The sequence below is a fragment of the Atractosteus spatula genome, chromosome 1, assembly GCF_055471065.1.
Source record: "Atractosteus spatula isolate fAtrSpa1 chromosome 1, fAtrSpa1.hap1, whole genome shotgun sequence".
Classification (NCBI taxonomy): domain Eukaryota; kingdom Metazoa; phylum Chordata; class Actinopteri; order Semionotiformes; family Lepisosteidae; genus Atractosteus; species Atractosteus spatula.
In genome coordinates this window covers 72,535,597-72,562,365 of record NC_142706.1, presented here as the reverse complement: position 1 = coordinate 72,562,365, position 26,769 = coordinate 72,535,597, and the positions used below count along the sequence as shown (strand labels likewise).

General features: G+C 45.3%; 2 protein-coding genes across 5 annotated transcripts in view; one reads left to right on the top strand and one right to left on the bottom strand.

Annotated features, from left to right (window-relative positions):
• Positions 1–10,942, bottom strand: part of LOC148841759 (cilia- and flagella-associated protein 99-like) — a 28,563-nt gene extending 17,621 nt beyond the window's left edge. Inside the window, exons 1-3 of the mRNA XM_088921299.1 lie at positions 10,529–10,942; positions 9,205–9,330; positions 6,391–6,535 (exon numbers count right to left, since the gene is read on the bottom strand). Of these exons, the coding sequence (XP_088777425.1) occupies positions 6,391–6,535; positions 9,205–9,315 (256 nt within the window). The 5' untranslated portion in view covers positions 9,316–9,330; positions 10,529–10,942. The remainder of the gene's footprint in view (positions 1–6,390; positions 6,536–9,204; positions 9,331–10,528) is intronic.
• A 113-nt stretch (positions 10,943–11,055) lies between these two features.
• The window catches only part of zfyve28 (zinc finger, FYVE domain containing 28), a 174,411-nt gene continuing 158,697 nt past the window's right edge, over positions 11,056–26,769 (top strand). For 3 of the 4 annotated variants that reach the window (XM_088918594.1, XM_088918575.1, XM_088918565.1), the window contains exon 1: positions 11,115–11,437. In XM_088918594.1, the coding sequence (XP_088774720.1) occupies positions 11,399–11,437 (39 nt within the window). In that variant the 5' untranslated portion in view covers positions 11,115–11,398. Of the gene's footprint in view, positions 11,438–26,769 lie in introns of all 4 variants that reach the window. The other variant, XM_088918584.1, reaches the window with a different exon arrangement.

Genomic DNA, 26,769 nt, shown 5'->3' with positions numbered 1-26,769 from the left:
TAAGTAACAATTCCAGCAAACATACGTTCTGAGATAACTCCTTGAAGCTGGAAGGGCATGGAGCTTGGAAGTAGATCTCTTCTGTACGGCGATGCTTTAAATTGAGCATGGGTGGGGGGCAGCCCTGGTCTTCAAGAGCCAGTTTGGTTTCTCGTTTACATTCTACCTCAAACCCTAATGTCTCAATTGAATCAATTAACTAAAAGAGAAGTCCAATCAGCTTTGTTGTCTGGGTCTTAAAAACGTGCTAATCAAAAGGTGCAGTCAAGTCTTTAAAGTGTGAAAGAAGCCAGTGACTCCGAATTAACAGAAAGACGCAACACCCTTATGCTAACCCCATTGACAGCCTCCACGTAAGTTACTTAAGAAATCCATATTGTCAGAATTAGTAAATTAGCTTGGTAATTAATAGTCCAAACAGGAAATACAAAAGAAAGGCAACACAATGTTTCGGCTGTGGAGCCTTCTTCGGGTGGACACCAGAGCCACAACATTGTGTTTCCTTTCTGCTCTTCTCAGCAGGGGATAAACCTATCACTTGTTCCTTTGCAGCCTACGCATGCTGACACAGCTGCCCACCTGAACTACTACAACAGAATATATGTTTAGTACCAGAGGGCAAAAATAATTTTAAGTCCAGCTTGGAAGCCTATTTACCTGACCAGCTACTCTGCGACAGGAGAAAGATCAGTAACACAAGGGGAGCCTGCTGAAAAGTCAAGGCAATGCACCGAGCCTCCTTCGACTGCCTATAGTGACCTCTTTTGTGCTGACAGGCCCAAACGATGTGTTCCATTAGAATCCTCCTCTCCACAGAGGACAGAGCCCGAGCCTCCTCTGCGGCTGCTGGCCTGCAGTGGCTGCGGCTGACACGGCTCTTCCAGGCCAGCACTCCAGGCCTGAATGAGGGGTGATCACGGGGGGTCGGCAGACGCCAACAAGCGTGGCCTACGCGAGGCGGTGACCAGGAGTCACTGTGCTTCTTCTTCCTCATCCTTGCGTTAATCCCGCATCGGCAGGGTCCGCTTGCCGGCACGCCCGTCTCCATTTAGCGCGGTCATAGGTGTCTTCCGGGGCGACGTTCACTTTCCGCTCCGATCCATCCACCGAAGACATGCGGAAAGTGAACGTGACACCAGGTGTGACTGTGCGCAGCCCCTCTTTCCCGCGCCCTTTGTCTTTCCTTCCTGCTCCCCCGATCAGCACCGCCACACAGTCGAATGTGGCTGCTCTGGCTGTGCGGTAACTGAGGGGTGTCCAGGCAAACAGTGCCGCTCATCAGTGAGGACTGCCGGCTGCTGTACTGTACACGCCACAGGGCAGAAAAACCACGAAGGCAGAGGAAAACAGACACAAAAGGGAAAACAAACACCACAGCTGACAAAAGCCCATGTCTTTTTAATAAAAAATGCTGCTGCCCTACTCCCACATATGGGGTGACATATTCAAACATTTCCTCAGAAACGAGGAGAAAACTGTTTGGCAAGATCTGCGTAGTAAACTCCTAAAATCTGGCTAATGCTACATGAGGCTACTAGTTTGAACAAAAAAAGAAAAGTACTTTGATTGTGTTACACACCTGCTCGTACCTTTTTAACCAGAAATGTGCTTAAATCATGTATTTGAAAAAAATGAAAACAATAATAAATTTGATCCTTAAAATAAAACTATATATTTTTGTTAATATGGCTACCTATGGGCTTGATCCAATATAAGCTTGTGGGAGATCATACAGTATGTTTTGAAACTCTGATCTGATCTGATGACAGATTCAAGAGTGGAAATGTCTCAGAAATACAGTAGGCCTAATAGCATGTGATTATGGTATTTGATATTCCTAATTAAGAACTGTTAGTTCCTTTGTTAATTTGTTATCGAGTGTAGTGGCTTGGAAATGCGTTGAAAGTATGTTACACTGATGATGCACATTTCACGGTCCAAAACTCTGGTACCTCTGTTGCCCCTCATACTGTACATTTGCTCTCTCTCATTCTTATTGAGCTATGGCACCTCATGATTAACAAACTAAGTACTGGATGTTGAAATCAAGAGCAAACCATGTCAGCCCATGATCTGTAATAATTGTGATTAACAAACATTAATGAAGCTCAACTTATCAATTTTGTTAAATGAAGATGTCTTGTTTAACAAATGCTTAGGGAACCTGCCCCGCTGTTTTCCCTCAAAGTCTTTTGTTTTGTGATTTTAACTGCTGGCAGAACATTAGATTTTTTTAACATCACTTTATTAACCCTATACAATTTCTTGTATTAGGAATTTGTCTTTTCGCAGACCCCAGCTTGCTCTCCATGAGACACAGACAGGGAGAGAGAAGCTTGGGGTCAGAGCGCAGGGTCAGCCATTGTACAGCGCCCCTGGAGCAGGTGGGATTAAGGGCCTTGCCAGGGGCCCAACGGAGGAGGATTCCTCTGCCAGCTGCGGGATCTGAACTGGCAACCTCCCAGCCACAGGCGCAGATCCTTAGCCACAGAGCCCCTGCTCCCGGTAACTTTAAAGAATGAGGTTTCTCTTATTAGCCAGACTAACAGTGAAGACACTGTAATTCAAAGACAATTGACTTTTTATGTGATTATCCCACACGGTACAAAAACCAAACACTTTTGTAAGATGGGAGAGTTAGACATACAAATATCATAAAACACAGTCCATTCTCATTCTAGAGCCACTGCACTATCATGGTCTAGTGCTGGTAAGTGTTAACTTGTGAATTCATTATTTTATTACAGGCAATCCTACTGCCTGCGAGCAAAGAAATTCAAACTACAAACACTTCGGGATGCACACACTCAGAGAGATGTCAGCACGTCATTACTTTAAAATCTAACCTCGTTTTTCACATCTTCACTGTGTTTGATCACCCTGTCCCTTCACTTGTATAGTATTTACTGCCAGTATTTACGGCACCACAGTACTGAGACGGCACACCCTCACAGCGCCCCCAGCAGGCTGGAGGAGTGCAGTGAGCAGCACAGGACACCCAGTGTAAAAGTGAATCACACCGAGTAACCCAAAACATCAACAACAACAACAAAGCATGTGCATACTTCTCAAAAATCAAGGAAGCCTATAGAAAAGTGTTTTGTAAGTTAATATACTGTATACAGGACTTTGCTTAATTCTCTTTTAACCTTTGTATTGTATTACCATTGATTTTATTGTGTTATTATTTGCTATGATGGTCTTTTATCATCATTTTTGTAAATGGTACAAACTATTTGCCCAAGAATGAGATCTAATATGCAGAAAGATTGTGCTGATACCATCTTTTTAAAATTGATTCATTTGTATACAGTATAACAGTTATCTAAATATGACCTCACCCTTGTTGTGCTGTTTTCATTATTTTCAAAGGTTACACAATACGTTGTGCTCAAAGCTGAGAAAGAAAAGCTCGTTACCATTTGTGCTGAGGGGATATTTACCATGTCAGAGAAAAGTGTCTTTAAACATCCGGCTCTGAGCGGGCTGGAAGACACCCAAGAGGCATCTGCCAAAGTCACTGGCACCATTGTTTGTCTAGCTAAATGAATATATACTTTCATGAAGATAAGCAAGACACTCATTTTGCAGACTCTTATTACAAGTACAGTATGTTTGGGTTGAGTCAAAACATAATTTTATAAAAGCGGACGTCAACGTGTTAAAGTTTTTTCCCCCCATGTGTTATGTTTTAAGGGAGCTATTTCTCTACTCTCCGCAGGACACAGTTTGGAAACGGTGGCTCAATTCTGCAGCACAGGCGTCTCTGAACTGCGGGCGTCACGTGGCAAGTGTCAGTCAGACGTGACTCATTCAGATCACAATGGACGTCTGCTGTCTGTAAAGGCTGTGGATCAGGGAAGCATGGGACACCTTTTGTGTGTGATTTACATTTGGCTCTTATAGTCTGCGCCCTGCAATGATGGTACACTTCTTAAACGATTATCAAACTGTCAATTAAGAAGAGTGGGTGTGGCCTCTTGAGTAACCTGCCTGGCCCATAATGTGTGCTCGTTTGACTCCAACATTAGAAAAATATTCACCTACAGGAAGAGTGTCTATCAGTCAGCTGTACACAGGTTAGGTTAAATTGTGCCAAGAAAGGAAATAACACCAATAAAAACTCAAATCGACTCACAAGAACATCAGAGTGATTACAAACAGGAGCAGGGCATTCGGCCTGTTTGGTAGTTAGTAACTCGCTAATCCCAGAATCTCATCAGCTGTTTCTTGAAAGAAGCCAGGGCATTTGCTTCAACACCATGGCTGGGTAGCTTGTTCCACACCACCACAATGCTCTGTGTAAAGAAGTGCCTTCTGTTTAAGTGCACTTTCACATGCTTCCAACATGTTTCCTTTGTTCACTCTGATTCACTGATATACTGATAGCTAGTGGTTCACCCAACCAACCTGAAGACATTTAATTCCATGACGTTGTTTCAAAATACAGTATAATACAGTATTTCAAATCTTTCTGTGACAAATCGTTTGTACCTCTGCTAGAACCAAGATTTATATTAAGTTGCAGAAAGGCAGTGAAGGTAGCAGACACATGTTTGGCACACATCTGCCCTTTACTGACCACATTACACAGCTCTGACAAAATGATTGTGAGCTGTCAAGACTCACTAATGCCGTAACACAGGATCAAAACATTCTTCTTCTCACGTAAAGAGGCTCCACAGACAAAACGTGTCTCTTTCCTTCTCTTTTCAGCATGCAATAAACCTTTACTTGTTCCTTTGCAGCCTATGCCTGCTTACACAGCTCCCTACTTGAACTATCAAACCATTACTTCAACACCATCATACTGTAACTACAAACCCTACAACATGTGCCAACATAACAGTCAACACCCTAAGAGCCAAGCCCTTTAGAGAGTCATGAACTGCAATTCTACACCCAAAACATTACACAGCTGGACCAGGAGAGTAGGTTTCAATGCTGGACTATGGAGCAACGCTTACCACAGAGAATCTAGATGACATTTAAGGGCCATGCATAGGCCTACTGTATTTCCTATACTGGAGTCCAAGGCTATCACATTTCTTTCACTTGAATGCCACTTGAGGTATTTTGTACGATTCCTAGATCACTGGGTCAGTGTCAGTGGAACCTGCAGAAACTCACCCTGCAGGATGAGGAAACGTCATCCTGGGCAACCTCACCGAAACTGGAGGTCAACCCAATACCTTCCCAAATGACATGTACTGTACCCAGAGGTAAACCCACATGGTTCTGTGTGCGAGCAGGAAGGGGGTTTATCAACAAGCACAATTTTGCAATACGCTGACTGATCTATTGTCATACACAGAGACCAAATGAGCACAGACATCACTGTTAGTGGGTTTGGAGGTAGATGCCTTTCTTAGCAAATGAACTAGATGCTGTACAATACAAACAAATCTATGGCATGGGCACTCATTCAAAGAGATCTTTAAGGAAGCAACTTGATGAGGTTTCTGGATCAATAAGGAATGAAGAACCAGGCAAATATCAGAGCTGATAGATTCTTTACTCTTTCACAACACTGTTTACATTCTACGGTAATGGTTCTTTTTAATGATTAAGACCCCTTTCTGTCTGGCTCTGCATCTCAAGCTGAGGTCTTTGCCAGGATAAAATGATTGACGGCTGGACGAATGAAAATGATTCCTCGACTTCCAACTGCAGCCTAGTCCCCTCCTGAAAGTGCCATGCCCGTCTCTTTACAGTTGATACTGATTTACAGGGCGCTGTCTCATGTCAAGTGTTTGCTCACAGATCTTTTATCGGGTTATTATTTTCCTTTAGCAAGAGCAGTCAGGTGTGGCTCAAAGCAGAGAAAACTCTCTGTGAACTGAAGCCAGGGTGCAAGACAGCGAAATCGGTTGTTCTTCACAACTGTGACTTAACAAGGACAGATCCAGCATGCTGCCAATTTGCTCTGAAAGAGAACACCAGCTATGTTCAGCTGCAGGGTACTGGAAAGCCTCTGCAAGCCTATGTTACAGACCCAGAGTCCAGTGACAGGGGCTTTGTCACAAAAGAATGATCTCAGACAGTCTCTCATGCCTGTGTTTCTTTCCTGCAACAGTAGCCTGTGCAAGGAATCTTATTCTGTGATTAGATTATAAAAAGTCTCTTCTCCAGTTACCCCAGGCTTTTTTTGTTAACATAGGCGGTACGAGAGGGACCCCTAAGGTGTCTTTTCATGTTTGATAGTTTGTGCTAGCCTTTTCACCTGCTTTGAAAACTTATTTAATGACTAGCTGCTGCTATTTCGTGGCAGGAATCTCTCCAGCACAAGTTAGAACAATCAACGGCGCAGTTCAAGTAGCCACGTTTTCAACAAAACATCACGCTCACTATTAATGACGAATAGTGACAATTAAAAAAAAGCCCACATACCAGCAAATATGTTGCGCTCTGAGTGAAGAAAGCTTTTACCACAACGGGCATAAAATGCATCAACCACTACGTCCAGCAGCTTCTTGTACTCAATACAGCCGGACAGGACATCCCAGACAAACATCTCTTCAGAAACATCTAAATGCTAAATGGGGAAAACAAAAGAAGGAGACTTGGTTATTACAGGCGCTGAAATAGTCAGCAGGTGACTATATGCAAACTGTCATACTTAAAGCACAGTTTTATTTTTTCAGAGCTACTTTTGCACTGGTCTGTTGTTTTTGCTCAGTTCTTTTCTCGGGTGTGAAACAGACCTGAAGGAGCATGTCTTGGGCACAGAGCTAGACATGCTGACAGATGCATGGTGAATGCAGCTAAAAAGGCTCCCATGATTCGTAGACTTTTCTGCCAAAAGCTAACGTGAGCTACAGCTGAGGAAATCACAGTACTGAGTTTCGGGCTTGTAAACATTGTCTGATTTTAAAAATAAATTACAAATGAAACAGGGCAACTGTATTTTAAATGTTAGCGATCAATGTAATTAATATACACGGTGCCCTTCTCACCCGCATGGATTCTCTGGGAATTGTGCAATCTACCCAGATTCACAACTAATCCCAATATAATCAGAGAAGTTTATTTGCTTTCCACTTGGTAGAAAACGTACTACAAAGAACTAGACAATCTTTTCAGAGTTAATGCAGTGCAAGATTGAGCTCGGAATGTACAGTCATCCTCCTGTCTTAAATTATTTTGTTTCCTCAGGAGAGATAATAATATTGAGGAATTATAACAGGCTGAAGATGCCTTTCTAAAAGTGATTATATATACTCTTCACGAGGGTACTATTAGTGCTTCAGGAAAATGACTTGCATATTAGAACTGTGTCAGGGGTCTGAGGGAGGTGAAAACTGCATAATTTGTTTACTCCCAGGAGTCATATGCACAACATTAATTTTTAAACTATCTGAGACCTGTGCGTACACTGAGCGTATGAAAAAACAAACCTGATGTTTGGTATGCATGCCTAGACGCACGGTAATCTGTGAACTATTACGCACTCTTTTCAAAATTATGGTTAGCTTTAATAGTTATGTATAGGTCAATAATACTGACTGCAGAGGATCTACGATAATATAAAAAGGAAAGCATAAAGTAAGAAATTCACAGTATAAAGGCCATATTAGTTGCAGATTTATTATACACGGCAGATACTGTATATAGGTTATGAGACTTTTCTTGTAGCATGGTTATTAGCACTGCTGGCCCACACCTCCAGACGTGATTCTGTTTAATCCTTTCTTTAACCAGATAAGTCAGATGAGATCAAGTGACAAAGTGGTCATCGCAACACAAAAACTAAACAATGAAGAAAAGATCAAGACACAAAATTAAAATAACAGCACAGGGCATGGCCATATTAAAACATTCACGTATTGGGCAGAAATGACAAAACTATACAATGGTAAATACCCTCAAGGACAAGGTGGATAGTTCTTATTATTCCAGTCATCAGCAGCAGAAAACGGAAACGGCTTGTTCTTAAAAGGTTCTTGGAGGTTCAATCTGTTATTTCTACTACATCTTAAATTGTAAAATGGCACAGAAAATCTAGTAAGTAATCTAGTAATCTAGTATGCCATCTAGTAAGACATTAGCAAAAGGCTTTCCAAATTCAAGATCTGTTAATCGACAAGAGAATCATTAGTCCAACATGCAGAAAAGACAAAATCAAAGAGTAAAAATGATATTGCTGAATCATGAGGGGAACCAGTGATAATTCTTACGGCAAATGGTATAATATAAGACATCAAGCTCCCAAAGAAGAGCTTCAGAGAATGTTATGCATTCTGCAGTCAGCATCACTATGATCCTAAATGGGAAGTACAAACATCTGGACAAATTGCTTATATAGATGATCATGTAAAATCAGATGTGTTGTGATGAAGAGAAACATCTGCAGGATTGACTTCAGCCTGTAATTTAGTCATTTGAGTTTTCAAGTCTAAGGGCGGAGCAGTGGCTCTGTGGCTAAGGATCTGCGCCTGTGGCTGGAAGGTTGCCAGTTCAAATCCCACGGCTGGCAGAGGAATCCTACTCCGTTGGGCTCCTGAGCAAGGCCCTTAACCCCACCTGCTCCAGGGGCGCTGTACAATGGCTGACCCTGTGCTCTGACCCCAAGCTTCTCTCCCTGTCTGTGTGTCTCATGGAAAGCAAGCTGGGATATGTGAAAAATATGTGAAAAGACAAATTCCTAATGCAAGAAATTGTATAGGGCCAATAAAGTGATCTTATCTTATCTAAGGCACAGGTGTTAGCAGCCTGTCTGTAGTGAACTTGCGTGTTTTTATGAGATTTCTCCTGGGTTCTCCAGAAACCTGTCACCTCTCAAAGATATTCTGGATAGGGTTGATGTGCAAGTTGTGTTGGTGGACCAGTAGGTGGCGATCTTCCCTTGGCTTGCACTATGTGACCTCCCTAAACAACCTTCTGAATTCAAACAGTGAAGCAATTACTTACTTCTCTGTCTGACCAGTTGCGTAGAGGCTCGAGTGCTATATAATTTCAATAAATCAATAATCATTTTAAACTGCCACCCTTCCTGGCTTTGGTCTTTGGTTCCAATAAGGGCTGGTGATGCGCAACCCGCTCATGTCTCTGCCTTTGTTCAGAGTGATGGTTCTCTGGCTTACTTTAGGAAATGAGCACAGGCTGCATTAGAATTTATTTTAAAATATTCTTTTGAGCAAATGCAAACTTATAACGGCAGACAAGAAAACAGGTGTCCAACACTTGCAGGCAGGCATGCCTTACCTTTAGTGTAGTTGAGGCATCCTCTATGAAGGTTTCAATGCAATGGTTTTCGGGATCAAACTTTCCAAGGAGCTGAACCACCTCCCTGACCGGCCTCCCGTAACGGGTCATCTTCAGTGTCCAAGCCTGAGAGGAAGCAGGACACAGGACAAGCATCTCATTCTCCTGCCTGAGGGCTGGACTGGCCGGACACAGCGCCAGCCGATCTTCCGCTGTTGTACAAGTGTAGTTCAGGTGGGCAGCTGCGTCAGCATGCGTAGGCTGCAAAGGAACAAGTAACAGGTTTATTCCATGCTGAAAAAAAGAAGAAAGAGAACACAACGTTTCGGCCGTGGAGCCTTCTTCAGGTGTGAAGAAGAAGATAACCTGTCAATTCACACACCTGAAGAAGGCTCCACGGCCGAAACGTTGTGTTCTCTTTCTTCTTTTTTTCAGCATGGAATAAACCTGTTACTTGTTCTGTTGTACAAGTGCCTTGCATGTTCCAAACAAAAGAATCCCGCACGGCTTTCAAATAGTTTCTCGGCTCATTTGCTCTGATTCACAAGGGCTACGTTTGCTTTCTGTCTGAGGGAGAAAAAAACTTCACTCCCATTCAATCATCTAGTTTTCATAAAGCATATGTTACCTGTGTTAACCACTTTACACTAAAACATCAACCATCCATCCGTTTTCCAACTGCTTTTTCCAATACAGGATCATGGGAGGAGCTGGAGTTTCTCCTGGCAAGCAATAGGCACGAGGCAGGATACACCCTGGATGGGACGCCAGTCCACTCTCAGGGCAGACACAGACACAAACACACACTCACAACAGGGCCAGTTTTCAAAGATAACCTGTCAATCTACCAGTCTGTTTCAGACTGTAGCAGGAAACTTGAGTACCTGGAGAAAAGCCATGCAAACACAGGGAGGACATACAAACTCCACACAGACAGCACCCAGGAAGTGAACCCAGGGCCTCAGCAACTCTCCTCCCATAGTCATCTGAATCCCTGGGGACTCTTCTTAAATCACCCTGAATCAGATCTTTAATGGGGGGCTAACGACCCAGATGAGCACAATTAAAAATCAAATCAAACGGTGCCAACGGGCAACCACTGAAGATCAGACGAGCGATGTTTCCAATTAAGAAAACGGTTAAAGATTACATGCTCTGCTGAGGCGGCAACGAGAAGGAAGAAAAAAATCGAACGACGACACACGCAAAACGAATACAACCACGCCAGTGTAGGCGCAGTTTAAAAACCCGTCACCAGCAGAACTACTGCGTCCGGACAGGGACGTATTCAGGAAAGTAGTGAAGTGTTATATTCGTACCTTACCTTCCGAGGGAATGGAGATGAGGATCTCGGTTGTTAACTGTGTGCGCCCTGCATCTAGTTACAGCAGGGGGGACAAGTGGTGTGGCAATCGACACCCCGAAATCCGACAGAAAACCCCACTTCCACGCCGCACGGCCTCCACGACGAACTGGAAGAGTGTTTGAGTGTCGCCTAGCAACCGTGAGTATGGTTACCGGAGAACGCCCCGGGTCGAGACGCTGGAAAGGGGAGCCTGCGCGGATGTGATAATAATAATGACACATTCGTGTTGCGGGTTTGTAGGCCTGTGGATTCTGATTTAGACTGATGGCAAGACGCAGACACGCACAAACCAATGCCAAAAACTATCCCCCCCCCCACGGCCGGTCCTCAGTCCCGCCGCGGCCCTCAATCGCAGCCGGCGCTGCGCCGCCCGCCCCACGCCTCTGACTGGCCGTGCGAGGCGCCCGTCTTCCCGGCCGGCTCTGACAGCTGCTTCCTGTCTCTCCGCGCCGTGCAGTGCGCAGGTACGGAGATCGGAAACACGCGAGGTGGGGAAGGGGGGGGGGAGCAGGCTGTGGTGTCAGAGAGAGAGACTGACACCCAGCCGGGGACACAGGCGAGCTCTGCGCGAATCGCTCGCTCGCTCGGGCACGGCGGTGGTGTGAGGAGACGCGGCGGCCAGCGCTCACCGCAGGCAGGCATGGAGGAATAGCGCCAGCCCGGAGACAGCCCCGGGGAGCCGGATCGGCGTGGACGTGGATCGACCCGGGCGCACGGATATTACTGCATTGTCAGGCTCCGCCGGCTCCGAGGACGTCAGCCCAGAAGTTACAGCCCAGGAGCGGCGGAGACGCGCTCGGCAGAGGGAGGGAGGAAGGAGCCGAGGGAATGATGAACAGATTCAGAAAGTGGCTGTACAAGCCGAAGGTGAGCTTTGCGGGTACTACTCTTTCTTTCTTCCCTTTTGTGTTTTTTTTTCTAAAGCTCGGGCGTGATGGGTGCTGTTTAAAACCCTTGTTCTGCGATGCACACGCACAGCGCTGTTCTAATCGGAGCCGTGTTAAAAAAGGAAAGTTCAGGTCGCCCGTCGGGGTGCGTGTGAAAGTGGTGGCACATCACGTTTAGGACACACGCCGTCCAGTAGCGGAGTGCCTGCGGTGCTAGTCCCGTTTTCCCGTCCGGTCCTGGACCTGCTGTGCCGTATCGCCGAGTCTCTTCCCGGCTCGGCTCCTGCACGCAAACCCATGCCGTCGCCTGGCGAGCCTGGGGCGCTCCGGGGCTGGCGTTGTGCTCGGGAGAGCCACTGATGTCGGGAGCGAAAAAAAGAAAACAAACAGTTCCCAACTTCACGAAGAAGAAGAAGAAGAAGAAGAAGAAGAAGGAGGAGGAGAAGAGAAAATTAATCTAGTAGTGCGAGTGTCGTCTGGGGGTAAATAAATGCTCCTTAGTGATACTGCAGTTCTCCGTTAGGGTCGCAGCTGAAGGTGGGTTTCATGCTGCGGGGTTACGATCCGCACGCACAAAGGTTTCGCCAACGTTGTTTTAACCAAGAGTTGTACTTAAAGCGAATGATGGGTAACACTGGGACTGTGCGCCCTCCGACGCCTGTAGCCAGCTCTATGCGATGCTTTTGTTTTTAATCCTTTCCTGGACTTGCTAGTCCAGTCCCAGGGCATTGTACTGTATATACATTCAGAGCCGAGTCCCCCGAGTCTTCTCCTAGCCCCTGGTGCGCTCAAGCGGTGTGTTGTGTTGGTGGCGCTGACAGCCCGGTCTGTCTGGGCGCCGGAGTTGGGACCGACGCGCTGGTCAGCTCTACGATGGCCGAGCAGCGCCGCTGAGGTCCGGCCGACGCGTTTCAGGCACCCAGCCCCCGTCGCCGAGGGCGGAGAGGTTGTTTTTTTTTTCCTGATGCCTCCTTGCGTGTGAGTGGTTTCCTCCCCGTTCGCCTCAAGTGGGTCACTCGCTGAGGCGGCTGCCGGTGTGTGTGTGTGTGTGTGGCTTTACCGCCTGACCAGGTGGCCTTGTGTCTGTCGTCTGGGCTGCGGTCGCAGCTGAGCTGGGCGCGTTAATTAAACGGTGCGTCTTCACCGCGCTTGACTTAGCTGCGCCACCAGCCATGTCATGCGTATTTTGTTTGGCGAGGAAAGATTGTGTTATGGGTCGTCCTAGTAAAGGAAAAAAAAATACAGTTGTTTTCCGATTAAGGCTTTATTTATGGATTGCATCACTGCTTCGCTCGTTTCTGTAGGTATGATGTCCAAGTCTGAGCCAGAACTACGTTGTGTCCCGTTTCCAGGATGTTTGGACTGGAGTCTTAAAAGCTGCGAAATCCCCAGCCAGACGGGCGATAAAGCCTACACAGCTGTAGCTGTCATAATTTACGGGCGACTGCCAGAGTTTTGTCAGACTTTTTATCAAACCAGTTGGGAAGCATGAGGTTTCAGGATTGCGGTACTTGGAGATTTTGTTTTAACGATTTGCGTGGCAATCCGGTTGACAGGCGATAGATTTCACACGCAGCTGAGCCGCAAAGTAAATCACTGCTTCACAATAGGGAAAAGTCCCATAGCGAGAAAAGAAAATCCTATTCTCTACACGGATTCCCGAAACGTATATTGTATAACAAAGTTCTGAAGGGAATGATTTTAGTTTTGCAGCTCCCTGATCGTACTTTCGTGTTGTTAAACTTCTTTAATCCGGGGAAAGGCTTTTAAATGGCTCTTGTTTAATACCCTGTTAAAGCAGATCTGTTTCTTGATCAGAGGTAGCAAGGTCAGCTTGCTTTTCACATTTGGTACTAACGAATCGCACTGTTCAGCAAGCTTGTTTTGGTGGGAAACGTCTGTTTACGACCACACGGTCTACTGCTCCGCTGAACTTTGTCTTTTGCCACACAGCGTGTGCCTTCACCTTTGAAACCCTAATATACCCTCCTGTGGCGGTCTGGTAATGAATATACTGTTTATACTGTGATACATTCAATCTGTATATGCCTATGCGCATTTTTGAATATATTTTGTTGTTTTACAGTAACAATACAGTAGTATTGTTTTACTGTACTAATTTTAATTTTGGTCTGTTCTGACGTTTGTCTTGCTTGTCTTGGGCTGGGCTGCTGTAACGCCTCAGTTTCCCCTCGGGATCAATAAAGTCTTATCTATCGAACCCGATAGGCGCGCACAACGTGTCGGGAGAGTCCGTGTGCACCCCAGGACCGGTACCAAAAACACGCAGAAGAACCTACTTCTGTGCCGCCTCTGCGTATAAAAAGAAACACTGACGCAAGTAAAAAGAGGATTTCTTGTGTTAGTGCTAAAAATAATTGATGGCTATTATTATGTGGGGATTCATTTATGCGCCTGCCGGCAGGATTTAAAGGCTGTTTTGTGACAGCAGATTTCCTTAGCACTGCATAGCCTGTCCATGTCAGATCTGCGAAACCAAGGCAGGGCTCTGTCAGTGCAGGGATGTGCAAGCTTCTAGAAAAACCAGGGTGCCCTTGTCAGGTGCACCTCTTGTGGACCAGTAGGTGGCGCTCTTCACTGTGAACTAAAGTTTCCCCGAAGAAAGCTTCAGTGATGGTGGACACTGTGCTGCTGGTGGAGGCCCTGTGCTTTCGATGAGACGTTGAACTGGGGTCCCGATTATTCGGTTATCGGATAACCCAGGAGGATGTTTAGAAGTGCAGAGGGTGTTAAAACTGAGGTTCTGGTGAAAACCTGCTCTGGGCTCTTAGGGATTGGCCTCGCTAAAGTCTGCTTTCGTTCAGCTTGCGAAGTCATTGCTGTGTTTCGGGACTGCTGGCCCAGTTGTGAAGGATCTCCTCCCAAGTGCACAAGGCGCAACAAATGTAAGAAATCAGAATTTAAATTAAATTAGCCTATTGCAATTTAGTGGAAAACTACAGTAAGTAGGCTTGGTATTAGAAATTAATGTTCCCCCCCAAAACAAATTGTGAATACGATTGAATATTTTAAGAAGGTAGCTGGCTGTCAAAGCACTCCTTCAGGACAAAATGTGAAACAAGTGTGGAAGGGGTTTCCATATGTTTCCATACAGTGGCATTCCTCTTATGTCCTCTGGTTTGTGATTGACTGTGTTTCTTCCACTCTGAAGAAGTCTTCTGGCTTGACACCGTCACAGTCTTTTGAGAATGTTGAATTTCAGTTCAGTTCAATTTATTTTCATATAGCACCTTTCACAACAAGGTTGCCCCATGGCGCTTAACAAAGCAAGTGGCCATGCAGAACAGAACAGACCAGAAGAGAACAGAGGAGAAGACTGTAGTGAACCCAGGGTCTCAGCAGCTCTCCTCCCATAGTCATCTGAATCCCTGGGGACTCTTCTTAAATCACCCTGAATCAGATCTTTAATAGGGGGCTAACGTCCCAAATTTAACACCACTTAAATGTCCAAAAACACCACTGTTTCACTTGAGTAATGTTTCAGTCTCATCTTTCTCCATGTCACGAATAGCTGAACAAGGAGGATGCGGTACCCTGACTTGATTTAGTTGAGCCTGGAGTTCATTCACTCCACAGCTTTTAACGAAGGAACCTGGATCACTGACATATGAATACCTGAACCCTCAACTATAAGGAGAGGAACCATAAACTCCTTAGTAAGGAGAAAAAACACCTCTAGAAGTCCAAGGCCCACAGGCTGCCCAACTCCTTTGGGCATGCTAACATTATACCAAAAGGTATAAATGAATAATTTGTAAGCGTATACACCAGACTTAGGCGATTGTTTTTTCTTTCTGTTTGGAAACTTTTGCTTTTGTTAAATGTGACTTCAAAATAGTCTGCATTGTCTCTCCTGACACTTGGGTCATGCTCCCAAATGAACTTCAGCCAGTGGACAGAGCTGCTCTGTCAGAACCCATTGGAGTCCATTGGTTTCATGGTCAATCCGGGCATTTAATTTCTGTGCTAAAACGTTAATTAAAGGAGTAGCATAGTCTTGCTGATCAAGAAGACAGAAGAGCATTATGAAGTTCAGTTTTCTTTTGAAGTACAATATGAGAAAAACGTTTGGTAATTCAGAAAATTGACTGTATAATGTCTAGAAAGAATCCTGAAATAGTGAAGAGTTTTCCTATATGATTGCATTGTTTTTTAAGATGATCTGCAGGGCCACATTCAAGTTCTTTGACTCAAGTGAAAAACATATTCCACTTTTTATATTCAGGGCAAGCTAAAATACCATGTTTTCTTTTTTAAAGAGACAAAAATTCCTGTGCCATCAGTCAGAGGTTATTTTGTTATAGGAAATTTCAAGGAAAGTATACAGACAAATACAGAGGGAAATCTTTAATAATGCATAAAAAATAAAGCAGATGCTACAATAAAAAACACAATTGCTTCTTGCTAGATTTTGCACCCTGAAAGACTTTCATAAAACTGGGAGCGTATTTGTCCTGGGGATGCAAGGTTTGGAAATGACTCTGGAAGCATTTTTCTTATTTTTTTCCTCTCCATTGTCCTCCAGTCAGTTGTGTTAATGTACCTCCATGATAAGCATAAATATGCGTATGACTATGCAAAACGGACTTTATTTCGTTTATTTCTGCTAGGTGTAAAATGTCTCATTTAGAATGCTGAATAGGCTGGGAGATGTGCTCATAGAGCAAGGTATTTTGCAATTTTCTTTTTTGCTTAAAAGGGACATGGATTTTTTTTCCCCTCTCAGTTGAATCTGGGCTCATTGCCAAAACATTGTCAGGTCAACTGATGGGCTTATTCCGAGTCTGTGCAACTCCTGACCGTGAATGTTCTGCCTTTGAGCCTGACGCCGTGCTGCTGAAGTTAACACTCGTCCTACACCACATGTTTCCATAATGAAAGGCGGGGGATCATTTAGGTTCATTGCAGGACAGGACCGTCTTTTGAAGTTCACAATTGTCATCTGAGCTGCCTGTAAATCAGTAACTGATCAGATTTAACAATAACTAATCAGCATCTTTATGGAGTTTGTAGAGTCATGCTAATACGAACTTCATTTGACCAATTGCTGACAAAATGCATTGGCTAAAATGTATTTGTTAAATATCAATGTATTTATTACATAAAAACGTTCTGTGTTTAGCTTTTGGGATTGATTTCATGGCCGTTTTGTCTGTGTTGTAAAGCATGTTGCGTGTTTATCTCGCGCTGTGTGACACGTGGCTGCAGGTCCTGGTGATACTGACTCATGTATTTTTTTATCTCTAGAAGAGCTCCATCATATCTGCAGAAGAATGGAATTAGCGCATTGCTGTCGCACCTTATCAGGTGACACAGGGATGTGTTTTGAACATGAACTTGGCCATGACAAAGAGCGAGCTCTGAGATGGGAGAGCAAAGCTGACTGTCAGTTTTATTTAACACTTGCATGATTATGGTGTTATTGTATACAGCATGCGTTTCCCATTCATTTTCACCTCACGCTGAAGACCACTCAGTGTTCCTGCTTCCCTACATTTCCGTAGCTCTAGTGTTTGGCGAAGTAAAGCAGATCGTGACCTAGCCTGACCTTGGGGTCTGAAGACATGCTGCACATGTCTGACCTGCCCTGCTGCTGCCCGTCAGCAGACAGGCCGGCTGGCTTGGGGTCCTGCTTTCACAGGATGAAGGCGGCCTCTCGTCTGCAGCACAGATGAAAACGGCCTTTTCTTTTTCAATGATTACAAAAACACGTTGTTACATACTGTTAGAAAGAGTTGGAAATCATGCTTGATAACAGCAATAATAATGGAGAGTCTGCCTCCATGTGGTCAGCTTACCAGGGCCAGCCCTGTGAGGCACGCAGGGTGCTTTCTCCTGGCGAAACTGGAGGAGGCCGGTTGTGTCTCCACCAGGACACTAATGATCCCTCTGCAAGCGCCCTGCGAACGGAAAAGAAAGGATCCAAAACTTCGTCTTGCAGGGATTTCATATGCTTTTATTTGTGTGTCAGAACAGATGTGACTGGGGAAAAAAAGAACGTGGTCTGGGGTCAACCGTGAAGTGTGGGTGATTTTATGATCTCATGGGGATTTGACACTGGCGTTCTCTCAGGATGTTCGAAATTCCAATGCTCAGGTTCAGAGAAGAACCTGACCTCTTCGTTACCGTTACTTTGGCTTCTCACCCTGTAGAAAATCTGCTACAGCTAGGCTGTGGCTGACTTGCTGAGCTAACTCCTTGTCTTTTAAGAGCTTGGCCGATGAAGTGCCCTCCCCCAGCACGAACACCAGCTGTGTTTTGACAGAACAGCTTCTTCTCGATGAGTGCTTGTCTAGCTGCCAGAAGAACGGACAAGCTTTCTCTGTATCATGTTTTGTACAGGTACTGATCCCTTCACCCCAAGCAAATGGAGCAACACCAGAAAGCTCCTAGACCCATAGTTTCAAGCTGAAGGAAAAACTATGCAACTTTTCATTGTTTCCATGTGAGCTCCTTCTCCCACCCCTTGCTGAAATGAAATGTGTTGGAATGGCTGGAGAGACCTACTGATGAATCTTAGTGTTTATTCTTTAACGCACTACTGTCAAGTCATTTTTTGATCTGAGATCTTGGCAGGTGACCTAAAGAAAGCACACTTAAGTGTCTGTGTCAGCGTGCTTTAGAATATAATTCTTTGGTGGTATTGATTCTCAACACGATTGTGTGCCTTCAACTCAATTGATTGGGCATCTGGAGAGAATGTAATAATAACCCAGGGAACGTACTCCACCCCCTAACACACACTTATCAAAAGCGTTTCGGAATCCACTGATTTGGTCCACTGACTTCAAAGATAACCTTAATTGCAAAGGAACTCATGAAGCTTCTGTCCTTCCTGCTTGTTAAGAGTGACGACAGGGGGGCATAAAATGAATAACAACTGGGCATCCTTGGGGAGAAAAATAATTGGAGAGAAAAAAAGATCAGAGGTACTAATTGAGCAGCAGTGTGGACAGTTTCCTGGACTTGAACCTGGAAGATTGTGGCTTTAAATCCCAGGTGAAACACCACTGTTGTTCCCTTGAGCAAGGAACTGTGCCTGAATTGTTTCACTAGAATGCCCAGGTGTATAAATAGATCCATATATAAATTGCTTTGTGGGGAAAAAAAGTGTTAGCCAAATAAGATTAATAGTAATTAGTAATGTATAGAAGAACAGATGCCGATAACCCCCAACCCCTTCTGATGTGTGACTGGTGTCTCATCCAGTCATGTGCTTTCTGTTTGCTCAGCGCCTTGGAAGCCAGGATAGGCTCTTGCCCTGTGAGCTTGAATGACCTCAGTACAGATATCTACCTCCAAACCTTCTGAACTTTCTTACTGACCTGCGTCTCATGGTAGAGTACATGCAGTGAACTGCGCAGCTGAACCGGATAAGCGAAATGACAAAACATTTCCACCGGGGGCCACAGGAACGACGTGGATTACTAGGATCTCATTGTGCAGAATTAGCTACGACCCCAGGTCTCGGGACCCGCAGCTGGAATCGATGCTGAAACTTTAAAATAAGGCGTTAATAGGAGGGGGTGGGTTGGGTGAGTGCTGCTGGTCGGTGGAGCCGTACTGCATCAGCGATTGCACGCCCGGGATAAACAGTTCAGAAAGCCCGCGTGCTGGGGTCCTGTCATGGAAAGTAATGCACTCAGCAGCAAATCCTATGATCATGGTTTTTCCATCTTCCCGTTAAACCACGAAATCGGGATGTAAACTGCAAGCTTTGCCCCCGAGGCACAATCTTACTGCCCTCTAAGGTGCAATCCGAGAAGATCAGAAGACTGTCCGCTCTGATCTGCTGCAGCAGTTTGCACACGCCAGCAAGCCCTGGGGGCAGCAGGCCCCTTCCCTGGGAGAAGGTAGGAACCTGGTAGCTTTCGTGCTGAAATACAAGCTGGATGCCTCTCAAGTTCCCCAGCTTTGTGTAAGGCGCCGGTCGTGTACAGCGCCAGTTGTGTACAGTTGGCCAGCAGTCTTTCTTTCCTCATTTATCTGTTGTAAGCATGTCTCTGCTACAGGGACATTGCCGAAATTTTTAATGTATAGAAAACTTAAACATCTGTGTTAAACGGGACAACCAGGTGCACAGAATAGGACGGGAGTAATTTATTTTAAAAATTAAGTGTATGGAGGAAATGAACTGATTAATTTTATTTCTTCCCCCTGAAGCTGTCAGGAGTGACTCTGGCAAAAGCAGCTGATAGTTTGACTTGTACAGATCAGACCTGCCACATTCCGAGCCCCTTGAGCTCATTTTTGAGCAGCTGACAATCGGTGTGCTGCTCTGCTTTTGCTCCGATATTGAATGTTACATGGCGTGTTGCACAAGCAGGAAGAGTTCGATTTTAACGCTGTGGTGGCCACCTGAGCCTCATTTGCGACATTGGGTGTTCTCCCAGTTTACCTGAGTGTGTTAACCTCGTGGCTGATCCTGATTCAGAGAGAGTGCAGGTCCCATACGATCACCTTCACCTGTGAGGGACAGCTTGTGAACAGAGGTTCAAGGCTTTCCACTTTTCTTAAACAAAAGCGCAATCCTACACAATCCTGACCTGCCAAGGCAGCACAGTGGCGCTGTATTTAGCGCTGGTGCTCTGCGGCGCCGGGACCCTGGGTTCAGTGCCTGGGGTTCTGTCTGCGTGGGTTTCCTCTGGGTGCTCTGGTTCTCTCCTACAGTCTGGACATGCTGGTAGGTTAATTGCCTTCTGGGAAAACTGGCCCTGGTGTGAGAGTGTGTGCGTGTCTGTGTCTGTGTGTGCCCATCCGGGGTGCATCCTTCTGGTTGCTTGCCAGGAGAGCCTCTGGCTCCACCGTGACCCCGGCAGCCCCCGCCAGCCTTGCTGAGATTGCTCATCCCTCCAGCCCACTGGCTGTTACTGTGCTTCTCTTTGCCTTCTGTGTTACCTGAGGCGTTACTGTCCTCTATTTTGCTCTTGCTTGTGTTCAGATTCTCTCAAAACTGGTCAGTCATTTGATTCTATGCTGTTAGGGAGCGAATGGGATTCTTTTCCCCATTTGGGATTCTTTTATAGATATCATTTCTGTAATTTGAAACGTTTGCACTGGTCATTTCAAAGTTACCAGGATATTTAATGTCTATTTCCACTTCAGGATTATGATCTACAATTTATTCGGTGTAGTAAGATGACTTTCATATAGTCTTTCTTTTTTATAGTTTTCTTGCCTCTGGTTTTTTCTTATTTCTCTATGGGAGCAGTATTCAGTATACTTCAGTAATTAATACCCTTACTAATAAAGCTTTTGATGACCTGAGTTAAAGAGAGTTTTATAACATCTGCACTGTCCTGTTGCTTAGTTTATTTTTTTGCATTTTATGTACTTTGAAATGGGCGCTCCGTGTTGCTTGTGATGGTCTATTCTGGTAAAAACATACTTTTAGCATGCCGTAAATATCATAGCCAGGAAGTTTAAACGGGAAGCCAGTTAGCACTGCACCTCACTGAAATGTTCATTGTAGAAGCAGTGCAAAGCTAAAATGTTTCCTGTCACTATTCAGCTTTGAATCACCCTCTCAGATACTGGGTTTTACTGGGATATTTGACAAACTACAAGACGATCAGAAAAAAACCAACAAGAGTGTCATATAGACGGCTAGAATAATGATTACATCCGGTGATCTAGTCTATTTCAAAGTACTTCAATCAGTACTTAGTTCCCACCTTTCCTTACTGGAGAGACTGAGCTCAGATAATGAGCCTTTACTTCGCAATCAGCTATCACAGAAATCAGCTTGATGAGATGCGGACACTCCATATTTGCCAATTAACGCTTGAGAACAAGCGTATTTCAGAGCATGGGTATGATTAAAAAGGATAAATGGTTCATGTTGGTTTTAATTAGGGTGAGAAAGTGTTAGCCACAGCCGAGCCTAACGTGTTTATGTTTGATCTGTTCTTATTGGTTAGGGCTAGGTACTGTACATATGCACTGTTACTCACTGACCGCGTTACGACTTGTATTCAAGCGCTTCATTCTGTCCGTGTTTATTCTGCTGGAGGCTACGTCTTTGCATCCTGTGGAGTTTAGACATTAACAGCAGGCTGTGAACCTTGAGTCATTTCAGCTCAACTCCTCCAGTTTCCCGGAGAGCTCAGAAAGCAGCCTCCATCCCCAGTGTTTTCCACAGTGGGTATTTGTGGTCCTTAGTCTTTCCCACGCCTGTAAATAAATAAGGTGAATTTGACAAGCCATGACAGATCCCGCATTCACCCACATCCTGCATCTATCCACACGCAGCCCATACCAGCATTTCGAGCGTCCCAGGATGCTGTGACCACTGTAATCCACAGCAATCCCACCATGGTGTGCTGTACAGGGCGTGTCATAGTCGATCCTTATTTCTGCTTCGCTTTTCATCCCAAAGGATCCCAGTGTGCTTTACATGACTTACTTTGACCTACTTTGTCCACCAGTGGTGTGCAGGGCTACCTGGTAGCTAACGAAGTAGCCATTACTCCGGGGCGGTGGCTCTGTGGCTCAGGATCTGCGCCTGTGGCTGGAAGGTTGCCGGTTCAAATCCAACGGCCGGCAGAGGATTTCTACTCCGCTGGGCCCCTGAGCAAGGCCCTTCACCCCAACTGCTCCAGGGGCGCCGTGTAAATGGCTGACCCTGCGCTGTGACCCCCAGCTTCTCTCTCCCCATCTGTGTGTCTCATGGAGAGCAAGTTGGGGTATGCAAAAAGACAAATTCCTAATACAGGAAATTGTATATGGCCAATAAAGTGATCTTATCTATTAGGGACCAGTTAACCCACTACACAGCAGATCGGGTAGAGAAATAGGTAATTGTTTCACCAATTGAATTAAGAGTGAAGTACAGGTAGGCTCTATTGTACAAGTCCAGAGTGAAATGAAGCTAGCCAGGACACCAGGGTATTGGTAATGAACAAGCAGTCGAGACCTGAGTTCAAAAGTCTTAGCAGAGGGATGACAGCTCCTAGAGTACCGTGTCCCCAGTCACTCATTGGCTTGGAGACTCTGGTCCGAGTGAAGAGTGCCAACCTCCTGGATCCTGCTGAGCTCCTGAAATTTGATGAGATCAGGCTACAAGGCGATGGCCTTGCTGCAAGCCGTTTGGCAGTGAATGGGGCCATTAAAGGCTGTGGATTAGAAGGTCTGAGCGCGCGGACAGGTGCTCTGATAGCACAGCAGGGAAAGCTCAGGTTGCTGCTGGAAGAGGAGAGGCCAGTAGGGAGTGCTTACCCTAATGCCCCAGTACAATGACGGGGACGCTATACTGTAAAGAGTGCGCCATCCTTCAGATGAGATGTCAAATTGGGATCCTGACTTTCCGTGGTCATTATAAATCCCAGGGCGGTTCTCGGAAAGAGCAGGAGTGTTACCTTGGTGTCCTGGTCACATTTCCAGCTGGTCTTTACCAATCCTGGCCTCCTAATTATCCCCATCTATGAACTGGCTTCATCACCATGTTCTCCTCCCCACTGATAGCTGCCGTGTGGTGAGTGTACTGTGAGCACGGTATGGGCTGCTGTCGCATATTCAGGTGGGGCTGCACATGGTGGTGGAGGGGATCCCCATTATCTGTACAGCGCTTTGAGTGGAGTCTGTGGAGAAAGACTCCACTGCACATTGAGTGCAGAAATGTGCAGGAGGTGGCATTGTTGATTATACAGAGGAGGCTATGTAGTACCATTAGGATTTTCTAATAAAAAAATCCTCTTACCTTTATTAGTATAAAGAGATCAAGACCTTGACACCATGGGCACAAGAGCATGTACTGTAGGTGAGGATTTTTCTTTGCTGACAGGTTACTATGAATAGTCACGCACAGACAGGCCTACTAAATAAAAGGGCATGTGGCTTTATGAGTCTGAAGGTGGTGAATATTATTCCTCACCAGGCAGCGCTGGCAAGTAATGTGTTCCTCATGGATCATGCAGACAGTTCTCCCAGGGACTGCCGTTCTGTCTGGGTATATTACAGCTGCAGGATGGCAGTGAAAATTCACGGGCAGTTCACTGGAAATACTACATTTTCGAAAAATCCAAACAGAAAAACTCAAAATGCAGTCATGTTAGACATAAAGCGTGCCTTGCATTGGTTTGGCAATTCTGGAACCCCTGTGTCTGCTGGTCTTCATTCCAGCCGAACTGTTAATCTCTGACTGATGTCTTTAATTCATATGCTTTCTCATCCAGACTTGTGTTTACCTGTTTTTCCATTCAGTCACAGGTTTCAAAAATACCCTGCTTCAAGCATGTTGTCACCATGCCCGACCTTGTGTAGATCTGACACAATCAGGCTACAAGGTAGGGATGCTGTCAATGTCTGTGTAGCACCAGTGTAGACATAAAAGCCCACCTGCTCTTGGCAACATCATTACTCTAACATTTAAAATAAGGATGCAGTCAATTCCTTGCCCTTTTTCATCATGGAATGAGCATAATCTCAGGATCATTCACCTGAGATGGAAAATATGAAAATCCAATTTGTTTAGAAAGTATGGCAAATTCTTGCTTACCTTTGAACCAAATTCGCTCTCTCATTGCTTTCTATGACAACAATTTGGGCTGCAGTTTGTGAAAAAAGATTGTTTTTTAGAGCAGAAGCTAAATCCAATTATACTGTGTGACCCATAGGTTGTTATAAGAACATAAAGAAAATAGGATAATCAGCCTGTCGTTCGTGTTTGATTGCTGGTAGGTTATTGATTTGAGGACCTTCTCCTGCTGTTGGTTAATGTCTACTTTTTGAGCCATTATGTTGCTGTGTTGTAGATATGTTTTGGATCATTGTCCTGTTGCATGTCACTCACAGTTTCCTCTAGAATACTGGTATAGTGTGGAATTCATGGTAGACTCAATGGTAATGTTTTGGTGCAATTGATTCTAAAATATTTTCTTCCTTCAGAAGGTAACGCTAAGGGTGCACTTAGTTTTTCACACGCAGATGTTGACTGCTGGCTGATTTAAAAAAAATAATGACAAAGTTGTTTTGTTTCTGTGTTATTTGTCAAACGAGGCTAGTTTTATCTCCTAATTAGGACTTGGTGAGGTCTAGGTTAAGGTCAAAATTGTTAATACATAAAAACCATAAAATCTGGTGTACTTAATTTTCATCACACTGTAGAAACAGTGTGCTGAATGTGCAGCTGTTGTTGGGGTTTTTTTTACTGTACTTGATGAAAAAGTTCAAGCTAATGTTCCAGATTTCTTCCTAATGTGCTGCGCAGCAGGATTCGTAATGTCGCTGGGCTTGGCAGGGTGATCGCAGACTGTGTGACAAGAGCCCGGGTCCGCAGTGATGACAAGAGCGGTATTGTGTCTGCTGAACTTTCAGGGTGCTCGAAGAGTCACTGATGCTGTCCGAGCCAAATTATGATCACGGCCCCAGAATGCTCGGCCACACGCAGTATTGCGCAAGAAATCAGAAAGGAGAGTGAAAAAGCACACGGGTTGTTGCCTTTTCATCTGGGCTCTGGCTCAGTAGTTCTAGTGGATGTGCCAGGAAGTGTTCGCGGAAGGAAAAACAGAATGAAGGACTCTGAAAAGAGGCAGATTTGCAATTAGCTTTCTTTTTTTAAAAGAAAATTAGCGGCCACCTTGTTCTGAAGAGCTGCTGGCTGCAAACCTCCTGGGAAAAACTAAGGTTGCTGCTGGAAGAGGTGTTAGTGGGGCCAGCAGGGGGCACACACCCTGCGGTCCATGTGGGTCCTAATGCCCCAGTACAGTGACAGGGACACTATACTGTAAACAGGCGCCGTCCTTCGGATGAGACGTAAAACCGAGGTCCTGACTCTCTGTGGTCATTAAAAATCCCAGGGTGTTTCTCGAAAAGAGTAGGGGTGTGTAACCCTGGCATCCTGACCAAATTTCCCCCTGGCCCTTACCAAGCATGGCTTCCTAATAACCCCCATCTATGAATTGGCTTCATTACTCTGCTCTCCTCCCCACTGATAGCTGATGTGTGGTGAGCGTTCTGGCGCACTATGGCTGCTGTCGCATCATCCAGGTGGTGGTGGGGGGGAGTGCCCATTACCCGTAAAGCGCTTTGAGTGCCCAGAAAAGCGCTATATAAGTGTAAGCAATTATTATTTTTATTATTGCCTTCTGGATGTGAGCAGGCCTGACCTGGCAGTAGTCTTTAACCTGCTGATGTAGTGACAGATAAACAGAGCCCTGAAGAAAGCCAAAGGCATGGCCTTTTGTCATCTAGCGTTGGAAGCCTGGATTCTGTCTAACTGCGTTTGATTCTGTCAGTGGTTAACGCCACTTGTCAGTTTCGGTGCCTCTCTTGGTTGACTTTGCTTGCACCTGCGTGCTCTGCAGTTGAAGGGGCTTCCCTCTGTGCTCTGCCCCTTCCTCAGCCAGGTTCCAAGGAAGGAAGCTTCCGAGCAGGAAGTCTCCCGGACCTCCGATGGGGTCACCTCTCTTCCTGCGTTGTTGGAGACGTGTTATTCTGGGCGACCCCTTGCTGCGATAATGTCCTACCCCCCAGCCCTGCAGAATAACAGCCATCTGGGCTGCGATCGTCATTGAGCCCTTTCCCCTGCGATACAAGATTCTCAGGAAATAACAGAGCGTCGTTTGTCACAGGAAGGATGAAGATTATCTGCGTGTCGGTAGGGCTGTCTGCTGTGGTGCTGATGGATCTTACCAACATGGGCTCAAAGCAAAGCTCTCAGGACGTCCACAGCGTTGAGCAGGAGTTTCGGGACAGGTGCAGGAGTGTGGGCACTTTTCCTTTTGTTTAACATCACATTTTGTCTTTTCAAAAACTAATAGCCTCTGTATTTTGTCCATTTAAGACCATTATTGTGAAGTACTGTAATTTATTCTTAAGTGGCCTTTTGAAATCTCTATTTTGCATATTTATTTAATATGAAGGCAGGGTGCTTGCTTCCTTCATTCAGTGCATCAATCAGGCATCAGGTTAAAAGTTTGTTTATTGTAAAGTTTTCTTTTAGGGCTGGATTTATTTTAGAATCTTGGATGTGCAAGCTTTGTCATAACATAACATCGCTTTATGAGCCCTATACAATTTCTTGCATTAGGAATTCGTCTTTTCACATACCCCAGCTTGCTCTCCATGAGACACACGGACAGGGAGAGAGAAACTTGGGGTCAGAGTGCAGGGTCAGCCATTTTTACGGCGCCAACGGAGTAGGATTCCTCTGCCGGCTGCGGGATTTGAACCGGCATCCTTCCGGCCACAGGCGCAGATCCTTAGCCACAGAGCCACCGCCCCACCTTGAGATATTGAAAGTGTTATCTTGTTATGCACGTTTCTGTTGCCTATGTATCTCTGCTCTATATT